The sequence below is a fragment of the Lepus europaeus genome, chromosome 18, assembly GCF_033115175.1.
Source record: "Lepus europaeus isolate LE1 chromosome 18, mLepTim1.pri, whole genome shotgun sequence".
In the NCBI taxonomy this organism is placed as follows: Eukaryota; Metazoa; Chordata; class Mammalia; order Lagomorpha; family Leporidae; genus Lepus; species Lepus europaeus.
Window position 1 is genome coordinate 50,748,807 of NC_084844.1, and position 17,412 is coordinate 50,766,218.

Sequence of the window (17,412 nt, forward strand, 5' to 3'; positions counted from 1 at the left end):
CCTTAATTGGGAGGCTCCGCCCCGTGCGCAGTGACGTCGGACGCCGCTGTCAGCCGGCGCTGGGGGGGGGGTCGGTGAGGGGTAGAATGGCCGCTGCCGCCGTCACCCGCGGGACCCCGGGAGGTAAGAGCCAGGGCTTCTCGCCCGCCTCTCCGCCCCCGCGCCAGGGGGCGCAGCTCCACCCGTTCCCGACGTGCAGCGCCGCGCCGGGGACCACCGTCCCTCCTCCCGGCTCACCCCCGCTCCCCGCTTCCGTCCTCCTCCCCCGCGCCAGGGGGCGCCGCTCGCCGCAGGGCCCCACGGCGGACCTGCGCGTGCCGGGGACCGTCCCGGGGACCCCGCACCCGACTCCCAGCGCGCCCGCGGATTCTGTTCCGCGGCTTCCCCTGAACATCCTCTATGCGGGGAGACCCTCTCACCTCTGAGGTTCTCCGGAGACCTCCACCCCACCGTGGGGGGCCGCCCATTGCTCCGGGTGTCAGGGTCCAGCGCTGCCCGCGGACCCGCACCCAGGACCCGCTCCGGCTCCGCACCCTGGCAGGCTGCCTAGTCGGGACTGCGCACCTGCGCCCCGGGGCGGAGTCCTTGCCCCAACCCTAGCTTCGCTGCACACAGCCGAGCTCGGCCGGCCCTCCTCCCCCTCTGCATCCCGGACACCTGGCGAGCCCGCGCCGAGAGCCTCCTCCGGCTCCCATCTGTTCCCCGAGGAGGGCGGGGGTTCAGGCTGGAGCCAGAGCGTAGATGGGGTAGGAGTAGGCCCGGAGGCCCCGGGGAGGCAGAGGCGTTTGGGGAAAAGGGGTCTTGGGTAGGGGGAGTGTGGAGAGGACTGTCAGCCTCGGGGCAGGCGGTCATCCTGAGGGACGGAAGCTAAGCCATGGGTGTCTAACCCAGATCCTACCAGGGCCTAACCAATCTGGGGGAGGGAGAGTAGCTTGGGATCAGTTATCAGATCTGCCCTTCCCCTTGGAAAAATCAAATAGAGAAGGAACTCAGGGCGTGTCTTCTAAGGCCTAGCTCTCCACCCGGTCTCCAATCCCCTGCCCTTCCCCCAGCATCCAGGCTCTCTGGCCAAACCATCCTCCAAGGACCTGATGCCCGGAGTCCCTCCTCCCAAGGCCTGATCCCACAGCAGCCCCAGTGGCTGCAAGAGCCCTAGCTGTAGGGCCTCTGAGACCCCAGCCCCGGCAGCCTTCTCCCTTCCCCCACCCTCCCCAGTTTTTCCTGGTCAGGCCATTCTGTCCTGTCTCCTACTCACATTGGTTCACCTCCGTCCCCCGCACACGTATGGCTGTCACATAGTCACGACCCTTCCTCTCTCTCCCTCCTCTTTCCCCAGCATCACGACCTAGTTCTGCACCCCACCCCACCCTGCCTCATGCTCTTCACCCTGGATTAATGATGTAGAGGCTTCTGCCATGACCTGTTCTCTCCCTTCGCAGCACAGACTCCCCCTCCCCCCGGCCCCTCAGGCCGGGGGTGACCTTGCCCCCTGGAGCCCTCACCATGAATACCAAGGACACCACTGAGGTTGCCGGTGAGTTCACAGCCCCCTGTTGTCCCTGCACTGGGGATCCCTGCTCTCCTTGTGGTGGTTTCTGTTTCCCCCACACTCTGGGCTGACCCTCACAGGGACGCCGGGCTGGCTCACAAAGCCCTCCCTTCCAACTCCCTCAGAGAACAGCCGCCACCTGAAGATCTTTCTCCCCAAGAAGCTGCTGGAGTGTCTTCCTCGCTGCCCGCTGCTGCCTCCAGAGCGGCTACGGTGGAATACAAACGAGGTTTTCTCGGGAGCCTGGGGAAGGCGGGTCCAGCAAGGCCTGGGGGGCGGGAGGAGGGCGAGTGGGGGTCTTCCCGGCTGCAGAGCACTGTTCTAGGCTCTCTGGAGACATGGGAGAGCTCCAAAGGCAGGGAACCTGTGGGAGCCCACTTCTCCTTGCCGTGTCCAATGTGGGCAAAAACCACAGCTACGGCCTAGACAGTCTTTCTTCCATACCAGGCACTGTGCCAAGTAAGCGCTTGACCTGCGTGGATCTCCTTTAGTTCTTTGCAGATGCTACAGAGCAGGCACTGTTACTCCTCTCACGTTGTTGGTGAGGAAACGGATTGCCCTCATGTGCTGAAGTTTATCTAACGCTCCAGAGCCCTTGCTTTTTACTGGCTGTTTCTGGAGCACAGTCCTTGTGTTCAGTTATTCAGTGCTTTGGATGTAGTCGGTGGTCGATAATCATTGACTTCTGTTAGAACTAGCTGTAAAAGAGGGTGTGTGTGGATGAGACTGCTAAGTGCCGTAGAGCCTCCAGCAGAGGGGCCAGGGTGGTCCTCGGGACTCTGGAGCATCTGGGAAGGGGTGTGGCTTACAGGGCCAGGATTTCCAGACACAGGAGGTATGCCTGTGGCCCTAAAGGCTTGTAGGCCACAAACAGGCCAGAAGTGACTGTGAGGGGAGCAGCCAGCAGCCCCCACCTGGCAAGAATGCTACATGCAATATGGATAAACAGAAAGATGGTTTGATCCCTTTTTGAGAAAAAAAATCTTGAATTCCTAGCAGTGTGAAACCATTGAAGGGGCACAAAATTGGGATTGGGGGAGAGTAAAATAATACACAGTGTGTAAAATGGGGGCTGGGGAGGAGACGAAGAGCAACGTGGACCTGGCCCCAAGAGAGAGGCTCCACTCAAGAGAAGCGTCGGAGAGAAGGTTCAATTTTGTCTGAGGTGGGACCTGGGATTCCTAGGGAAGCAGCGGCCTCGCCGGGTTCAGGACTTTCAGGACACAGCCTCCGGCAGCTCAGCAGAGTAAGGCCCTGAGGGGTGACCGGGAGAAGGGCTGCGCACCTCAGTGCCTCCTCTCCTGCAGGAGATTGCATCCTACCTGATCACCTTTGAGAAGCACGATGAGTGGCTGTCCTGTGCTCCAAAGACAAGGTGAGGCAGCGCCCCAAGGTGAGGAGGGGCGGGGCCCTGGTCTCTGTTCACAGAACCAGAGCCCCCCCTGCCCTCCCCAGGCCTCAGAACGGCTCCATCATCCTGTACAACCGCAAGAAGGTGAAGTACCGGAAGGATGGTTACCTGTGGAAGAAGCGGAAGGACGGCAAGACCACACGCGAGGACCACATGAAGCTCAAGGTCCAGGGCATGGAGGTAAGAGCCGGGCATCCAGCCCCTCGCCCTTCGCGCCCCTCCACCCTCGGCTGGACCTGGCCCTGCCTCGCTGCCTCCCACTCACTCTTCCCTTCTCACTCACTCAGCCCATTCTCTGCTGCCCTGGTCTTGGAGGCCCAACCCCCTCGCTTCTCTTGCATTTCCTTTAGGGTCCAAGCAATAATGCTCTAAGCATGGGTTTCTCCATCCCAAATCATTGCTTCTCATCTCAGATGCATTCTTCTCTGCCCTCCGGCTTCTAGATAGTCCCATTTCTCAAATCCCGGACCCAAACGGTGGGCCCGGCCCCACTGTTCCCCATTCTCTGTCCCTCATCTGTAACTCTGGCAGCTGGGATCTGAAAGGGGTGGGATTCCATGGGGGTGGGGAGGAGGTTGAAGAGGAACTGGTGGAACGATTGGGATTCCTGCGAAGGGACTGAACAGAGGAAGAGTTGGGGAGCAGACTAGCCCTCCCCCCACCCCAGCCTGTCTCCTGGCAGTGTCTCTATGGCTGCTACGTTCACTCTTCCATCGTCCCCACATTCCATCGGCGCTGCTACTGGCTGCTCCAGGTAAGGACTCTGCCTGACTCTCAGAGACATGGGGTCTGAAAGGGGGAAGTGGAAGGATGATTAGGTTCCCAGCAGGGAAAGGCTCTGGGGAGAGGGATGGAGAGAGCCTGAAATTGGGGGCGGCAGGCCGGGGGTACCCAGGAAGAAAGTAAGGTCCAGGAAGCTGAGCCTGTGGCCTCCAGAACCCCATGGCTGTGTGCTCCCTTGCCCTCCCAGAACCCCGACATCGTCCTTGTGCACTACCTGAACGTCCCAGCCCTGGAGGATTGTGGAAAGGGCTGCAGCCCCATCTTTTGTTCCATCAGCAGCGACCGGCGAGAGTGGCTGAAGTGGTCCCGGGAGGAGCTTTTGGGACAGCTGAAGCCCATGTGTAAGGCGGCAAGGCCAGGATAGAGCTCCAAGGGGAAAGTGTTTGAGCAGTCTTTTTTTTTTTTTAAGATTTATTTATTTATTTATTAGAAAGGCAGAGTTACAGAGAGAGAGGGAGAGACAAAGAGAGATCTTCCATCCTCCGGTTCACTCCCCAAATGGCTGCAACAACTGGGACTGGACCAGGCTGAAGCCAGGGGCCTGGAACTTCATTCAGGTCTCCCATGTGGGTGGCAGGGGTCCAAGTACTTGTGCCATCTTCTGCTGCCTTCCCAGGAGCATTAGCAGAGAGTTAGATTGAAAGTGGAGCAGCTGGGACTCGAATTGGAGCTCATATGGGATACTGGTGTCAGAGGTTCCTCTTAACCCGCTGTGCCACAACACTGGCCCCATCTGAGCAGTCTTGAGGCTGCTGGCCTGTTTGCCTTACCAAAGGTCTTGGAGCAAGTTAGGTGGTTGGAGGAGCCTTCAAGGTTTTGGGGGCTGTTTTGTGGGAGTCCCACAGCAACTCCCTCTGACTCTCCTCCAGTCCATGGCATCAAGTGGAGCTGTGGGAATGGAACAGATGAGTTCTCTGTGGAACAGCTGGTGCAGCAGATCTTGGATACCCACCCAGCCAAGCCTGCACCCCGAACCCATGCCTGTCTCTGCAGTGGGGGCCTTGGTGAGTTACCCCCTGACCCTGGAGCCCGCTTCCTGTCTAGATACACTGCGCTTTCTCCAACCAGGGGATATCTGTCTTGATCTGCCTGGCTGGAATTTGCATGCTGATTTTCAAGTCCTTTGCATGACCCAGAAAGGCCAGATGAACAGAGGCCTTCCCATTTGGGCACACACTGGCCCCAGCTCCCGTCACTCTACATCTGTGCTTTCTGACCTTTAACCATTCCTGTCCCTGCACCATCAATTAAAAGCAGCCGTAGTCTGTTCTGTTGGTACCCTCTTGGTTCTGTTCCTTTATCCTTTTTCTGTGCATTTGCCTATTGCTCTCAGCGCCTCCCGCCAGCCCTCCCCTGCACTGTTCCTTCAGTCCTGTCCTCCAGTCCTGTTTTGAGGGGAAGTAGGGTGGTTGGTGGAAGGCATTTCTGATGCCTCCCAGTGGCCACAATAAGTACTACACCTCTGGCCTACAGGAAAGTCCCAAGAAATAACTTTGTAAAGGCTTCTGGGAAAGGAAGTCCGGAGAAGCACAGTTCTTACCCCTTCTCTCCTCTCCATCTCTCTCCACTCCAGGTTCTGGGAGCCTTACCCACAAATGCAGCAGCACGAAACACCGCATCATCTCTCCCAAAGTGGAGCCCCGAGCTTTAACCCTGACCTCTATCCCCCACCCTCACCCTCCTGAGCCTCCTCCCCTGATAGCTCCACTTCCCCCAGAGCTCCCCAAGGCACACACCTCCCCATCCTCCTCCTCCTCCTCTTCCACCTCCTCTTCCTCTTCAGGCTTTGCTGAAACCCTAGAAGTCAGACCCAGCCCTCCCACCTCTCGAGGGGGTTCATCGAGAGGAGGCACTGCCATCCTCCTCCTGACGGGACTGGAGCAGCGTGCTGGGGGCTTGACGCCTACCAGGCACTTGGCTCCCCAGGCTGATCCTAGGCCTCCCATGAGCTTGGCTGTGGTCGTGGGCTCTGAGCCTTCTGCCCCACCGGCTCCTCCCAGCCCTGCCTTTGACCCTGATCGTTTTCTAAACAGCCCCCAGAGGGGCCAGACATATGGAGGGGGGCAAGGAGTGAGCCCAGACTTCCCAGAAGCAGAGGCCGCCCATACCCCTTGTCCTGCCTTAGAGCCTGCTGCTGCCCTGGAGCCCCAGGCGGCTGCTCGGGGTCCCCCTCCACACTCAGGAGCAGGTGGAAGAAGAGGAAACTGTTTCTTCATCCAAGATGATGACAGTGGAGAAGAGCTCAAGGGCCAGGGGCCTGCCCCACCTATACCTTCACCTCCTCCTTCATCCCCACCCTCACCTGCCCCCTTGGAGCCAGCAGGCAGGGGAGCAAGAGGGGAGGCCTTGTTTGGAGGACCTGGCACAGCCAGCGAACTGGAGCCATTCGGTCTTTCGTCATTCCCAGACCTTATGGGAGAACTCATCAGCGACGAAGCTCCGAGCGTCCCTGCCCCAAACCCCCAGCTCTCTCCTGCACTTAGCACCATCACGGACTTCTCCCCAGAGTGGTCCTACCCAGAGGTGAGCCTCAGGCTTGTCTCCTCTCTTGTTCCTCTGCCTTGTTTTCAGACTCCCTAAAGCAAACTGTGACCTCTCAGCTCTTAGACTGTGGCCTAGTTTCCCTGGCTTCTTAGTTCTCTTTCCAGGCTCTATTTTTCTTTTTTTAAACTTATTTTTTAAAATATTTTAGTTATTTATTCGAGAGGCAGAGTTACAGACAGAGTGAGAGACAGAGAGACGGGTCTTCCATCCACTGGTTTACTCCCCAAATGGCTGTACTAGCCGGAGCTGCGCCAATCCAGAGCCAGGAGCTTCTTCTGGGTCTCCCATGTGGGTGCAGGGGACCAAGCACTTAGGCCATCTTCCTTTGCTTTCCCAGGCCATAGCAGAGAGCTGGATGGGAAGAGGAGCAGCTGGGACACGAACCAGCACCCATATGGGATACAGGCACCACACATGGAGGCTTAACTACTACCCACAGTGCCGGCCCCACCAGGCTCTGTTTTTTCTTTTTTTTCTTTTTGACAGGCAGAGTGGACAGTGAGAGAGAGAGACAGAGAGAAAGGTCTTCCTTTGCCGTTGGTTCACCCTCCAATGGCCGCCGCGGTAGGCGCGCTGCGGCCGGCGCACCGCGCTGATCCGATGGCAGGAGCCAGGTGCTTCTCCTCGTCTCCCATGGGGTGCAGGGCCCAAGCACTTGGGCCATCCTCCACTGCACTCCCGGGCCACAGCAGAGAGCTGACCTGGAAGAGGGGCAACCGGGACAGGATCGGGGCCCCGACCGGGACTAGAACCCGCTGTGCCAGCGCCACAAGGCGGAGGATTAGCCTAGTGAGCCGCGGCGCCGGCCCAGGCTGTTTTTTCATAGAACATAGCTGCTTCCCTGTTCCTGTGTCCTCACAGGAACTAACTTCAGTTAGTTAATGTGGTTCTGTGTCTCCCCGGGGGCCTCATTCCCTTGGTGACTGTTTTCAGGGGGAGAGGCCTGGGGCTGTTCAACCTGGAGAAGAGAGAGCCCTGCAGGGATGTGATGGCAGACCTTGCAGGGTAGCCCCGAGACAGTGACCAGCAGTAAAGCTCTGTTGTGTGCCTCTTCTGAGAGGGGAAGGAGGAAGTACAGAGAGGGTGAATCAGCCCAAGAGCAGGGCTTCCTCCTGATGGTCTTGGGGGAGACTCCCTGAGTTCCCCATTTCTGGCAGATTCAGAAGATTCTGGTAGGACCAGGTTAGCACTGGGCTGGGAGGCCAGGGAGGAGGGAAATGAGTTGGCATCACCTCACGGGGTCTTGATCCATCCCTGTGCCCTCCTGACTCTAGCACAGGGCCTGACATGTAAGTAGATGGATGCTTTGTTAGGGTTTGAGCAGATGACTGAATGGATGAGTGGAAGCACACCCAACCCCAGTCACGTGGCTCTCTGCCTTCTCTCTGCAGGGTGGGGTCAAGGTGCTCATCACAGGTCCTTGGACAGAGGCCGCCGAGCATTACTCCTGTGTCTTCGACCACATCGCCGTGCCGGCCTCCCTTGTCCAGCCTGGTGTCTTACGCTGCTACTGTCCTGGTATGGAGATTGGGAATGGCAGGGGAAGGGACTGTGTGTGGACAGTGAAGGCAGATCAGGGCTTCCAGGCTCCCAGGCAGCACTGGGAGCTGAATGGTTGTTCTGAGAGCACAAGGACCTCTCCCAGTCCTGAGGCTGGCATCCCCCAGCAGAGCCTGGGCTTGGATGTCGGAAAATCTGGGCCCTGGTCCCGGAACCAGCGACCTTAGATAATTCTCCTCTGTTGGGTCCTCAGCCACCTCTCCTGTAGGTCAGGGCTTTGACCAGTGTCTGTCTAGGCTGTGTGGCTATTCCAGTCCGGGGAGAATGACAAGGGGGAGATGTAGATCTCCTCTGACCAGTCTTGGTTCTGAAGGACATTTGCCCCTAGACCTGTGATGCCCAATATGGTAGCCTGGAACCACATTGTTCCTGTTTGTGCAAAGTTAAGTAAAATGTAAAACTAGTTCCCAGGTCATATTGACCACATTTAAGTGCTCAAAAAGCACATGTGGCCAGCACCGCCTGTTGGATGGTACAGTTCTAGGACAGGTCTGTCACTGTGTAAGCTTCTGTTGGACAGCATTGGTCTAGACCTATCTCCACCCTTCTGCCTTCAACCTTGCCCCTGACCCTGCTTTCAACAGTCAGCCTTACCGTGGGGACCCCAAGGACCACGGGAGAGAGAGGTGGATGTCTTTACTACTCTTCCCCAGACAAGGCAGCCCCGTCCAACCATATATGGAAGGAAAGGAGACGAGCAAAGCTGGGTGTGACAACAAGTCTCAGCCCTTAGTCGTGGGAGCAGAGCCTGGTTCCATCCTTAGAGCCACAGACACTGAGACCCTTGGACACAGCTCTCCCTGCACAGCCAGCTCCCCTTTTGTCTTTTTTTTTTTTTTTAAGATTTTATTTATTTACTTGAAAGGCAGAGTTACAGAGAAAAGGAGAGAAAGAGAGACAGACAGACAGACAGAAAGGTCCTTCATCTGCTGGTTTATTCCCCAAATGGCCACAACAGCCAGAGCCGAGCTGATCCAAAGGCAGGAGCCGGGAGCTTCTTTCGGGTCTCCTATGTGGTTGCGAGAGCCCAAGCACTTGGGCCGTCTTTTACTGCTTTCTCAGATCCTAGCAGAGAGCTGGATCAGAAGAGGACCAGCTGGGATTCGAACCAGCACCCATATGGGATTCTGGCACCGCAGGTGGAGGCTTAGCCCACTACACCACTGTTCTGGTCCCCACTGTCATCTTAGCAGTGGGTCATGACCTCTGGACTCTGATCAAAAAATTTATTCACCATCGAACTGTCCATACATTTAGGTCGGTCTCTCTCTCTCTCTAAGACTTATTTTTATTTATTTGAAGGGCAGCGTTACAGAGAGAGGTAGAGACAGAAAGAGAGGTCTTCCATCCGCTGGTTTACTCCCCAAATGGCTGCAATGACAAGACCTGGGCTAGGCCAAGCCAGGAGCTTCTTCCAGGTCTCCCACGTGGGTTCAGGGGCCCAAGCACTTGAGCCATCCTCTGCTGCTTTCCCAATCATGTTAGCAGGGAGCTGGATCAGAAGTGGAGCAGGCAGGACTCAAACTGGTCCCCATATGGAATGCTGGCGCTACAGGCCCGTGCTTTAACCTGCTGTGCCACAGTGCCAGCCCATAGGTGTCTCTTGACCCTCAGCTTGCAAACCTTGTTGCTGAGTAACATTCTTTTTTTTTTTTTTTTTAAGATTTATTTATTTATTTGAAAGAGTTACACAGAGGAGAGGCAGAAAGAGGTCTTCCACCTGCTGGTTCACACCCCAATCGGCCGCAATGGCCAGAGCTGCGCTGATCCTGAGCCAGGAGCCAGGAGCCTCCTCTAGGTCTCCCATGCAGGTGCAGGGGCCCAAGGACCTGGGCCATCCTCCACTGCCTTCCCAGGCCATAGCAGAGAGCTGGATCGGAAGTGGAACAGCCGGGTCTTGAACCAGTGCCCATATGGATGCCGGCACTGCAGGCGGCAGCCCCACCTGCTATGCCACAGCGCCAGCCCTGCTGAGTAACATTCTTGACAGGGCTAGAATCCAGTGGGGTCTCTGGCCCATAGAAGGCATGAAGTTCCTGAAGGGACCCCCTTTGCAGTTAGTGCCCAGACCTCTGAAGCCAGCGGCCTCGGCCCACAGCAGAGGAGTGGGGGAGACTGATATGGAATGACTGTGCTTCTGACACAGGTGGTCAGAGAAGGAGCCAGGGAAAGAGAGGTCCTCTCGCTGATCCTGCCCTCCCCAGCCCATGAGGTAGGGCTGGTGTCTTTGCAGGTGGCAGGGCGGGAAGGACCCCTTTCTGCTTCTGTGCTCTTTGAATATCGCGCCCGCCGGTTCCTGTCTCTGCCCAGTACTCAGCTTGACTGGTTGTCCCTGGATGGTGAGTATCTAGCCCTCTGACCCAAAGTGTCAGGCCCCACAACCTTTGAGTATGCACATGGCCACCGCATAGCCTCCACTTCACCACTGCATTTTCAACTCCCTCACTTCTCTTCCTTGTATATCTTAGATCCCTCTTTATCTCTGTTCTATGGGATCTAGACAAGGAAGGCCAGGAGGCCAGGGCAGGGACAGGGTCTAGAGCTACTGTGCCTTCCCACATATGCACACACACACATACACGTTGACATGTGTTGTTTCTTTCCCTGATGATACAGATGTTCATCATAGAAACTTTAGAAGTTAGAGAAATACCAAGTAGAAAAGGAAAGTTTCATGTTACTATTCAGCAGTAGCCATTTTGATGAAGTGATGTTGTGATGTCCACTGCTACACAGGTGCACACACGGACATGGATGTGTGTGAATGTAGTGTATTCATTTGAGTCTGGGTGACTCAAGTCACTTCCTGTGACTTGCAGAACTGTCTGCACCTGCTGCTGTCTTGGGCCTTGCTGCACGCTTTTTCCTCCCAGGTGTCTCTGGTTTCTCAGTTCTGCTGTCATCCCTCCTGGTCGGCCTCTGTCTCCTTCCATCCCTACTCTTTCTCTCCAAGGGCTCTGGGCCCTCCTTGCTTCACTCTTGGAGCTGCCTGTGGTCTCTGACCACTACAGCCTGCTGACCTTGGGGTGTCACCAGGCATCTCCGTCCACTCTTGTGTGCTCTGTGACTGTTCAGTGCCTTATTTCCTGTCTCTCCTGTGGGCCTCCCCCTTCCTCCTCTCTTCATGAGCCAGTGTCTCACCTCGGCCCCTCCTTGCCTGTTGGGTTATTTCCCCCGGCTCACCTTCATCCTTTAGCCCGTCTCCACCTTATCTTGGTGTCCTCTCTCTTTTCCCTGTCATACCTTGGTTTCTGCTCATCATTCTTAACTCCCTCCCCTACCGTCACCTCCGCACCTTCACCCTTTTCTATCCAGTGTCTCTGTGCTTGTTTCCCATCCCTGGTGCCCTCCTGCCTCCCCTCCTTATCCCTGTTTGATCTTGGGAGGGGCCGAATATAGCTCAGTGTGTGTGTGTGTGTGTGTGTTTGGAGTTGGGGGGAGGAGGAGGAGGAATGGACATGGCTATCCATCTCTGTCACCTTCCCTCCCCTGCCATCCTCTTCGTGGACAGCTGCGGGGGGCCGGGAGGAGGGGGTGGTGCTTTTCAAACCACCATCCCTGAGCTCTTTCGGGCAGTGGTTCACAAAGAGAAGGGACCCTGGAGCCCTTCAGCCCCAGCACGGGTGATGAAGGTAGCGTCGACGGCAAGAACTGTGGGAACATTTCACCCAGGAGAAGGCCGGCACAGGGGGCAGGCATGAGGGAAGTGATTTGGGGTGGTAGGGGTCTGAGTGGACTTTGGGGGAATGCCTACCATCTGTGTCTTGAAGGAAACAGCTTTGGTTCTGGGTCCTGGCTCTACGTCCATGGGTCCTATTAGCAGCCTGGTTTAAGGATGAGTCCTGGCGGGCTTAGTTGAGGTGAGCGAGTAAAGGGGCAGTCATTTGGGCAGGGAGGGCAGAACATGATTCTGCATCCTCACCTCCAAGCTCCTGGGCCAGGTCCAGTCTTGGTGTTCAGGGCATCACCCAGGCCCCGCCTGCTCAGCCTCCCATGCCCTGCCCCCTCAGACAACCAGTTCCGGATGTCCATCCTGGAGCGGCTGGAGCAGATGGAGAAGCGGATGGCAGAGATCGCAGCAGCCGGGCAGGTGCCTTGCCAGGGTCCCGAGGCCCCTCCCATTCAGGTATTCCATGGGGAGGGAGGTGGTCTGTCGGGGGAGACCCAGGAGGGTCGCCTACACCCAACAGCTCTAGCGGACGACTCTCCTCACAGCCGTCCCCAGCCGGGCCTCCTCCCTCTCCCTGATGTCATCATGGCAAGAGTGGCTATTCTGGGCACCCTCTTGGCATGACAGGCTTCAGACTATTTCTGGTCTGAAGAGGGGTGGAGGTAAAGGGGAGGGTGGGGGAAGGGGTCAGGAAAGTTGAGGCTCAGAGCTGCATGGGTTCTGAGTCTCTGGAGGAAGAGAGGTAGGGATAGGCTGTGAGAAGACGCTGGCTCCTGAGGGGGACGAGCCACACATGGCCATGGCAGTAATCTGAGCCGTGGGCAAGAGTGTGTGAGGCCTGGCTGCCAGGCCGGCTGGAGGAGAGGGGGACACACAGGCCACCCAGGAATGGAACTGGGGCAACTGGTGGGCTGCCAGAGGTCTGGGTGGTGGGAACCTAGACAAGTGTGACAAGAACAAGAAGCTGGGAGGACAGATGTAGGGTGGCCAAGGCCATCCCAAGCCCGGAGACCAGATGCCCAGGTGTATGCCTATGGGTGTGTGTACCACAGGATGAAGGCCAAGGGCCCGGGTTCGAGGCACGAGTGGTGGTCTTGGTGGAGAGCATGATCCCACGCTCCACTTGGAGGGGCCCAGAACGCCTGGCCCATGGAAGCCCCTTCCGGGGCATGAGCCTTCTGCACCTGGCTGCTGCCCAGGGCTACGGCCGCCTCATCGAGACCCTGAGCCAGTGGCGGTGAGCAAGGGCAGCAGGGAGGGGGCCGGACAGCCACTGGGACGGAGGACACCCCCAGCCCTGCCACAGGGGAGCTGGGGTCATCGCCATGAGGGAGAGGGACTGGGAGAGAACTGGCGATTTGGGGAATTTTAATATCCTGACCCACCAAACACTTGGGCTTCCCGAGTCTCTGACTGCCTTGTCCCATGGTGTCGAGGCTTCTAGACACTCGCCTCCCAGGCCCTTCTCTTTCAATGCTCCCACTCTGTCTCCCTGACCGGGCTCTGCTGCCCCCCCTCCCAAACCCCCTAGGAGTGTGGAGACTGGAAGCTTGGACTTAGAGCAAGAGGTTGACCCGCTCAACGTGGATCATTTCTCCTGCACTCCTCTGGTGAGGTTGCTGGGCGCCTATGGGGCAGTGGGCAAGGGGCACAGTGCTGCAAGGGGAAGACCCTTTGAGGGAGGTGAGGGGAGGGCCAGGGTCTGAAGACCTGGTCAGCCTCAATGCCCCCTTCTCCCGTCCTGCCTCGCTCCTCAGATGTGGGCCTGCGCCCTGGGACACCTGGAAGCTGCTGTGCTCCTTTTCCGGTGGAACCGACAAGCACTGAGCATTCCTGATTCTCTGGGCCGTCTGCCGCTGGCCGTGGCTCATTCCCGTGGTCACGTGCGTCTGGCCCGCTGCCTTGAGGAACTGCAGAGACAGGAGGCCTCAGCTGAGCCCCCGCTCGCCCTCTCACCACCTTCCTCCAGCCCGGACACCGGTGAGGGCCGCCCCTGGTGTTTCTGAGAGGATGTGGGTACAAGGATAGTGCAGGCCAAAGTCCAACAGTGGGAGACAGAATGGGGGGGTGGTAACAGGAACTGAGAACAGAGTGTGAGGACGGATGGGGGTAGGAGATGAGGGATGGCTGCCAGCTTCTCCTGCCTCGCCTGCTTCCCTCCCCTCACAGGTCTGAGCAGCGTGTCCTCGCCCTCGGAGCTGTCGGATGGCACGTTCTCCGTCACGTCAGCCTATTCTAGTGCCCCCGATGGCAGTCCTCTGCCAGCCTCTGAGACTGCAATGGTGGAGATGGTCCCAGGCCAGCTCTCCTCTGGAGGCCCAGAGGCCCCCCTGCTCCTCATGGACTACGAGGCCACCAACCCCAAAGGGCCTCCAGCCTCCCCTCCTGCCCTGCAGCCAGCTGCAGACGACGGGGCCGCTCCAGAGGACGCCGACAGCACTCGGGCTGTGGACGTGATCCCGGTACTGCTTGTGGTGGTGGGATTTGGGAGCTGCACGTGGGGTGGGGGGAGGCAGACTGTCCCAGGAAGCAGAATCAGAGTCTGGCTTCGGTTTGGGAAGAACAAGCCATTTCCTCTCATTCTGGACAGGCCAGGCAACCCTATGTTTTAGCTCCTTTTACTCTGACTCAAAAGTCATGAGCAAAGAGTATACAAATTCTGGGAATATCTTCAGGGAGAGATGTTATAGGGGTCACTGGTCAGTCCATGAGGGATAAGGCCCTTGGAGATGTGTGGAGTGACAGGGGTGGTTAGAAGTGTCTGGCAGTGACCTGGGCAGCAGAGGTGTGCATATGATACAGGCTAAGAAAAAGCGAGCCCTCACGTGTAGCCATGTACCTTTCTGCTAGTATCTGGGGACACACCTGCTTTTGAGAGGCTAACGGAGTGGTATTTGGGTAGCAGAAAGAACTCCAGGAGCAAGGCTGCAGGAACAAAGGCCTGGCAGGAGCCGGTCACTGGGCTGTCATGTGGTTGGCAAGCACTAGGCTGGTTCTTGGAGAGCTGAAGGGGGTGGGGTTGTGACGTAGGAGGTGCTGGTCAGCTGACCAGGGGCAGGCCCAGGTAGGGCACTGGGTGACTGGCATGGAAGGGCAGCAAATTCTTCACCTGCTCAGCTCCCGAAACCCCATCTGGAACACGCCCTTCCTATCCTAGGTTCTCAGGGCAGGACCCCCAAGTGGGAGCCCCGTAAGTATGTATGAATGAGTCTGGGACAGTGGCCAAGGACAGGGTCAACAGAGGCACAGTCCCAGAGGCCTCAGCGTCTGGTGGTGAGAGGAGCAGGCAGATGGGGAGCCAACAGAACTCAGAGCTTTGGCAGGACAGGAACATCTGGCAGTGAGTGACCCTCAGGGCTCATCCAGCCTGTCCCTTCATCCAGGTGGACATGATCTCACTGGCCAAGCAGATCATTGAAGCCACACCAGAGCGGATTAAACGCGAGGACTTCGTGGGGCTGCCTGACGCGGGAGCCTCCATGCGGGAGCGGACAGGGGCTGTGGGGCTCAGCGAGACCATGTCCTGGCTGGCCAGCTACCTGGAGAACGTGGACCACTTCCCCAGCTCAGCCCCTCCCAGGTGACCAGCTCAGACGGAGCCCCTGGAGTCTTCTACAAAGGGAGGAGGAAGGGGAGGGAACAGACTTCCCCACAGCCAAGGCTCCATTTTGGCTGAGGCCCAGGGCCTGTGAGAAGGGAACTGACTGGCTGATGGCTGCTGCTTCACGGCCATCCTGGGTGGGAGAAGAGGGGCTCTGGAAGCCCCCTGACCTCCCTCTCCCTCTCCCTGCAGTGACCTGCCCTTCGAGCGAGGGCGCCTGGCTGTCCCTCCGGCACCTTCCTGGGCAGAATTTCTCTCGGCATCTACCAGTGGCAAGATGGAAAGTGACTTTGCTCTGCTGACGCTGTCGGATCACGAGCAGCGGGAACTGTACGAGGCAGCCAGAGTCATCCAGACGGCCTTCCGGAAGTACAAGGTCGGGGCCAGGGTCCTTACAGTGACTCACACAGCCTTGGGCGAGGGGAGAAGTGGGCTTCCAGGGCCTTTGGACAGAGCAGTCAGTCACCCAGGGAGGAAGGCTGCACAGATCAGATGTCCACCAGGTGGACGGCGAGGTGCTGAGCTTCCCTCGCTCCCCGCAGGGCCGGCGGCTGAAGGAGCAGCAGGAGGTGGCAGCGGCTGTGATCCAGCGCTGTTACCGCAAGTACAAGCAGGTGAGACCCTTCTCTCGCAAGGCTGGTGGGCAACCACCCCTCACACGCCATCCCGGCCCAGAGCACCCCGACGGCTGCCGGGCCCTAACTCCCCTTCTCTCTCCACAAGCTGACCTGGATTGCACTTAAGGTATCAGGCCAGAGGTCTGGGTGTGAGGTTGTCCAGACTTGCATCAGCCTGACCTGGGGGTGGTCCTCGGCCTCCTCCCTCCTTGTCAGCCCCTCTTCCTCCTCCCCACCCCTGCAGTTCGCGCTCTATAAGAAGATGACCCAGGCCGCCATCCTGATCCAGAGCAAGTTCCGCAGCTACTACGAGCAGAAGCGCTTTCAGCAGAGCCGCCGGGCGGCTGTGCTCATCCAACAGCACTACCGCTCCTACCGCCACCGGCCCGCGGGCGCCCTGCCTGCCCGCAGCAAGTACGGCCGGGCTCCCGGGGGGCCGGGGCCCGGGCTGCCCGCGTGCTCTGCGTGTCTCCATCTTTCTTTCTTCTCTCCCTCCCCCAGAGGTTCTTTCCTCACCAAGAAGCAGGACCAGGCAGCCCGGAAGATTATGAGGTTCCTGCGGCGCTGCCGACACAGGTGCCCCTCCGCCCCCCGCTGGGTTCGGCCCTGCGCCTCCCCGGGCCCGCTGCACCCCTCTGACTCCTTGTGTTTCCGCAGGATGCGGGAACTGAAGCAGAACCAGGAGCTGGAAGGGCTTCCGCAGCCGGGACTGGCCACCTGACCACCCCGCGGGGACGAGGCTTCCCAGAGCGGGGCAGCCCCCTCCCCCCCGTCGGCAGCTCTCCCCGCCACCGGCCCCGGAGCCCCCGTGGGCCCCCAGCCTCCACCTCGCCCGCTCCCCGGCTCCCGGAGCCCCGTGGGCCCCCAGCCTCCACCTCGCCCGCTCCCCGGCTCCCGGAGCCCCCGTGGGCCCCCAGCCTCCACCTCGCCCGCTCCCCGGCTCCCGGAGCCCCGTGGGCCCCCAGCCTCCACCTCGCCCGCTCCCCGGCTCCCGGAGCCCCCGTGGGCCCCCAGCCTCCACCTCGCCCGCTCCCCGGCTCCCGGAGCCCCCGTGGGCCCCCAGCCTCCACCTCGCCCCACACGCCTGCATCCTCCGCTGTGACCTCCACGCCCTCCTGCCTGCGCCCGACTCGGCCCCCTCCCGACTTGCCTTATTTATTTGTTCGACGCGTCTCTGAATGTATCCGCCTCGGCCCCCGCCTCCGCCCTGGCTGCGCGCGCCCCGACCCTGACCCCGACTCCGGCCCCGGCCCCGATCCCGACCACCCCGACCCCAACTCCGCATGTCTGCGTCCGTGCCCTCCCCCGGCGGCCCCCGTCTCCCTCCACCACCCCGACTCCGGCCGCCCGGGGCCGGAGGGGAGGGGGCGCACCCAGGAACGCGCGGCGGAGTCCCGCCCCCGCCCCCGAGGGGAGGGGGCCTGTACATACTGTAACATACAGAGTATAGTGAAGAATCTATTTAAGGCGCCGCGGGGAGGGCTGCGCGGTGGGGGCCTCCTGCCGGCTCCACGAGCACTTTCTACTTGTGCATGGGCTTGGTTTCTACGAATTGCCATTAAACATCGCTGCACCAGCCAGCCTCCGGCGTCTGTCTGCGGGGGGCGGGGCGGGCGCCGGGTTTTCCGCCGCCGACGCGTTTCCGGCCTTAAAGGCATTGCGCCCTCCCCTTTAAGG

General features: G+C 59.2%; 1 protein-coding gene across 6 annotated transcripts; it reads left to right on the top strand.

Moving 5' to 3' along the window:
* The first annotated feature begins 43 nt into the window (after positions 1-43).
* On the top strand, positions 44-17,314 carry CAMTA2 (calmodulin binding transcription activator 2). Of its 6 annotated transcripts, none has more exons than XM_062174828.1 (22): positions 44-123; positions 1,440-1,534; positions 1,630-1,778; positions 2,857-2,924; positions 3,005-3,140; positions 3,628-3,714; positions 3,931-4,084; positions 4,613-4,747; positions 5,317-6,266; positions 7,679-7,805; positions 10,052-10,186; positions 11,858-11,973; positions 12,570-12,754; positions 13,049-13,127; positions 13,275-13,497; positions 13,687-13,979; positions 14,901-15,097; positions 15,311-15,494; positions 15,661-15,732; positions 15,980-16,149; positions 16,237-16,311; positions 16,393-17,314. In XM_062174828.1, exons 2-22 carry the CDS (start codon positions 1,504-1,506, stop codon positions 16,454-16,456), a joined length of 3,630 nt encoding a protein of 1,209 aa, XP_062030812.1. In that variant the 5' UTR covers positions 44-123; positions 1,440-1,503; the 3' UTR covers positions 16,457-17,314. The 6 variants fall into 6 exon arrangements, with proteins under 6 accessions (XP_062030812.1, XP_062030813.1, XP_062030814.1 ...); XM_062174829.1 differs by having other exon boundaries at positions 3,643-3,714; XM_062174830.1 differs by having other exon boundaries at positions 1,675-1,778.
* Positions 17,315-17,412: the final 98 nt, after the last annotated feature.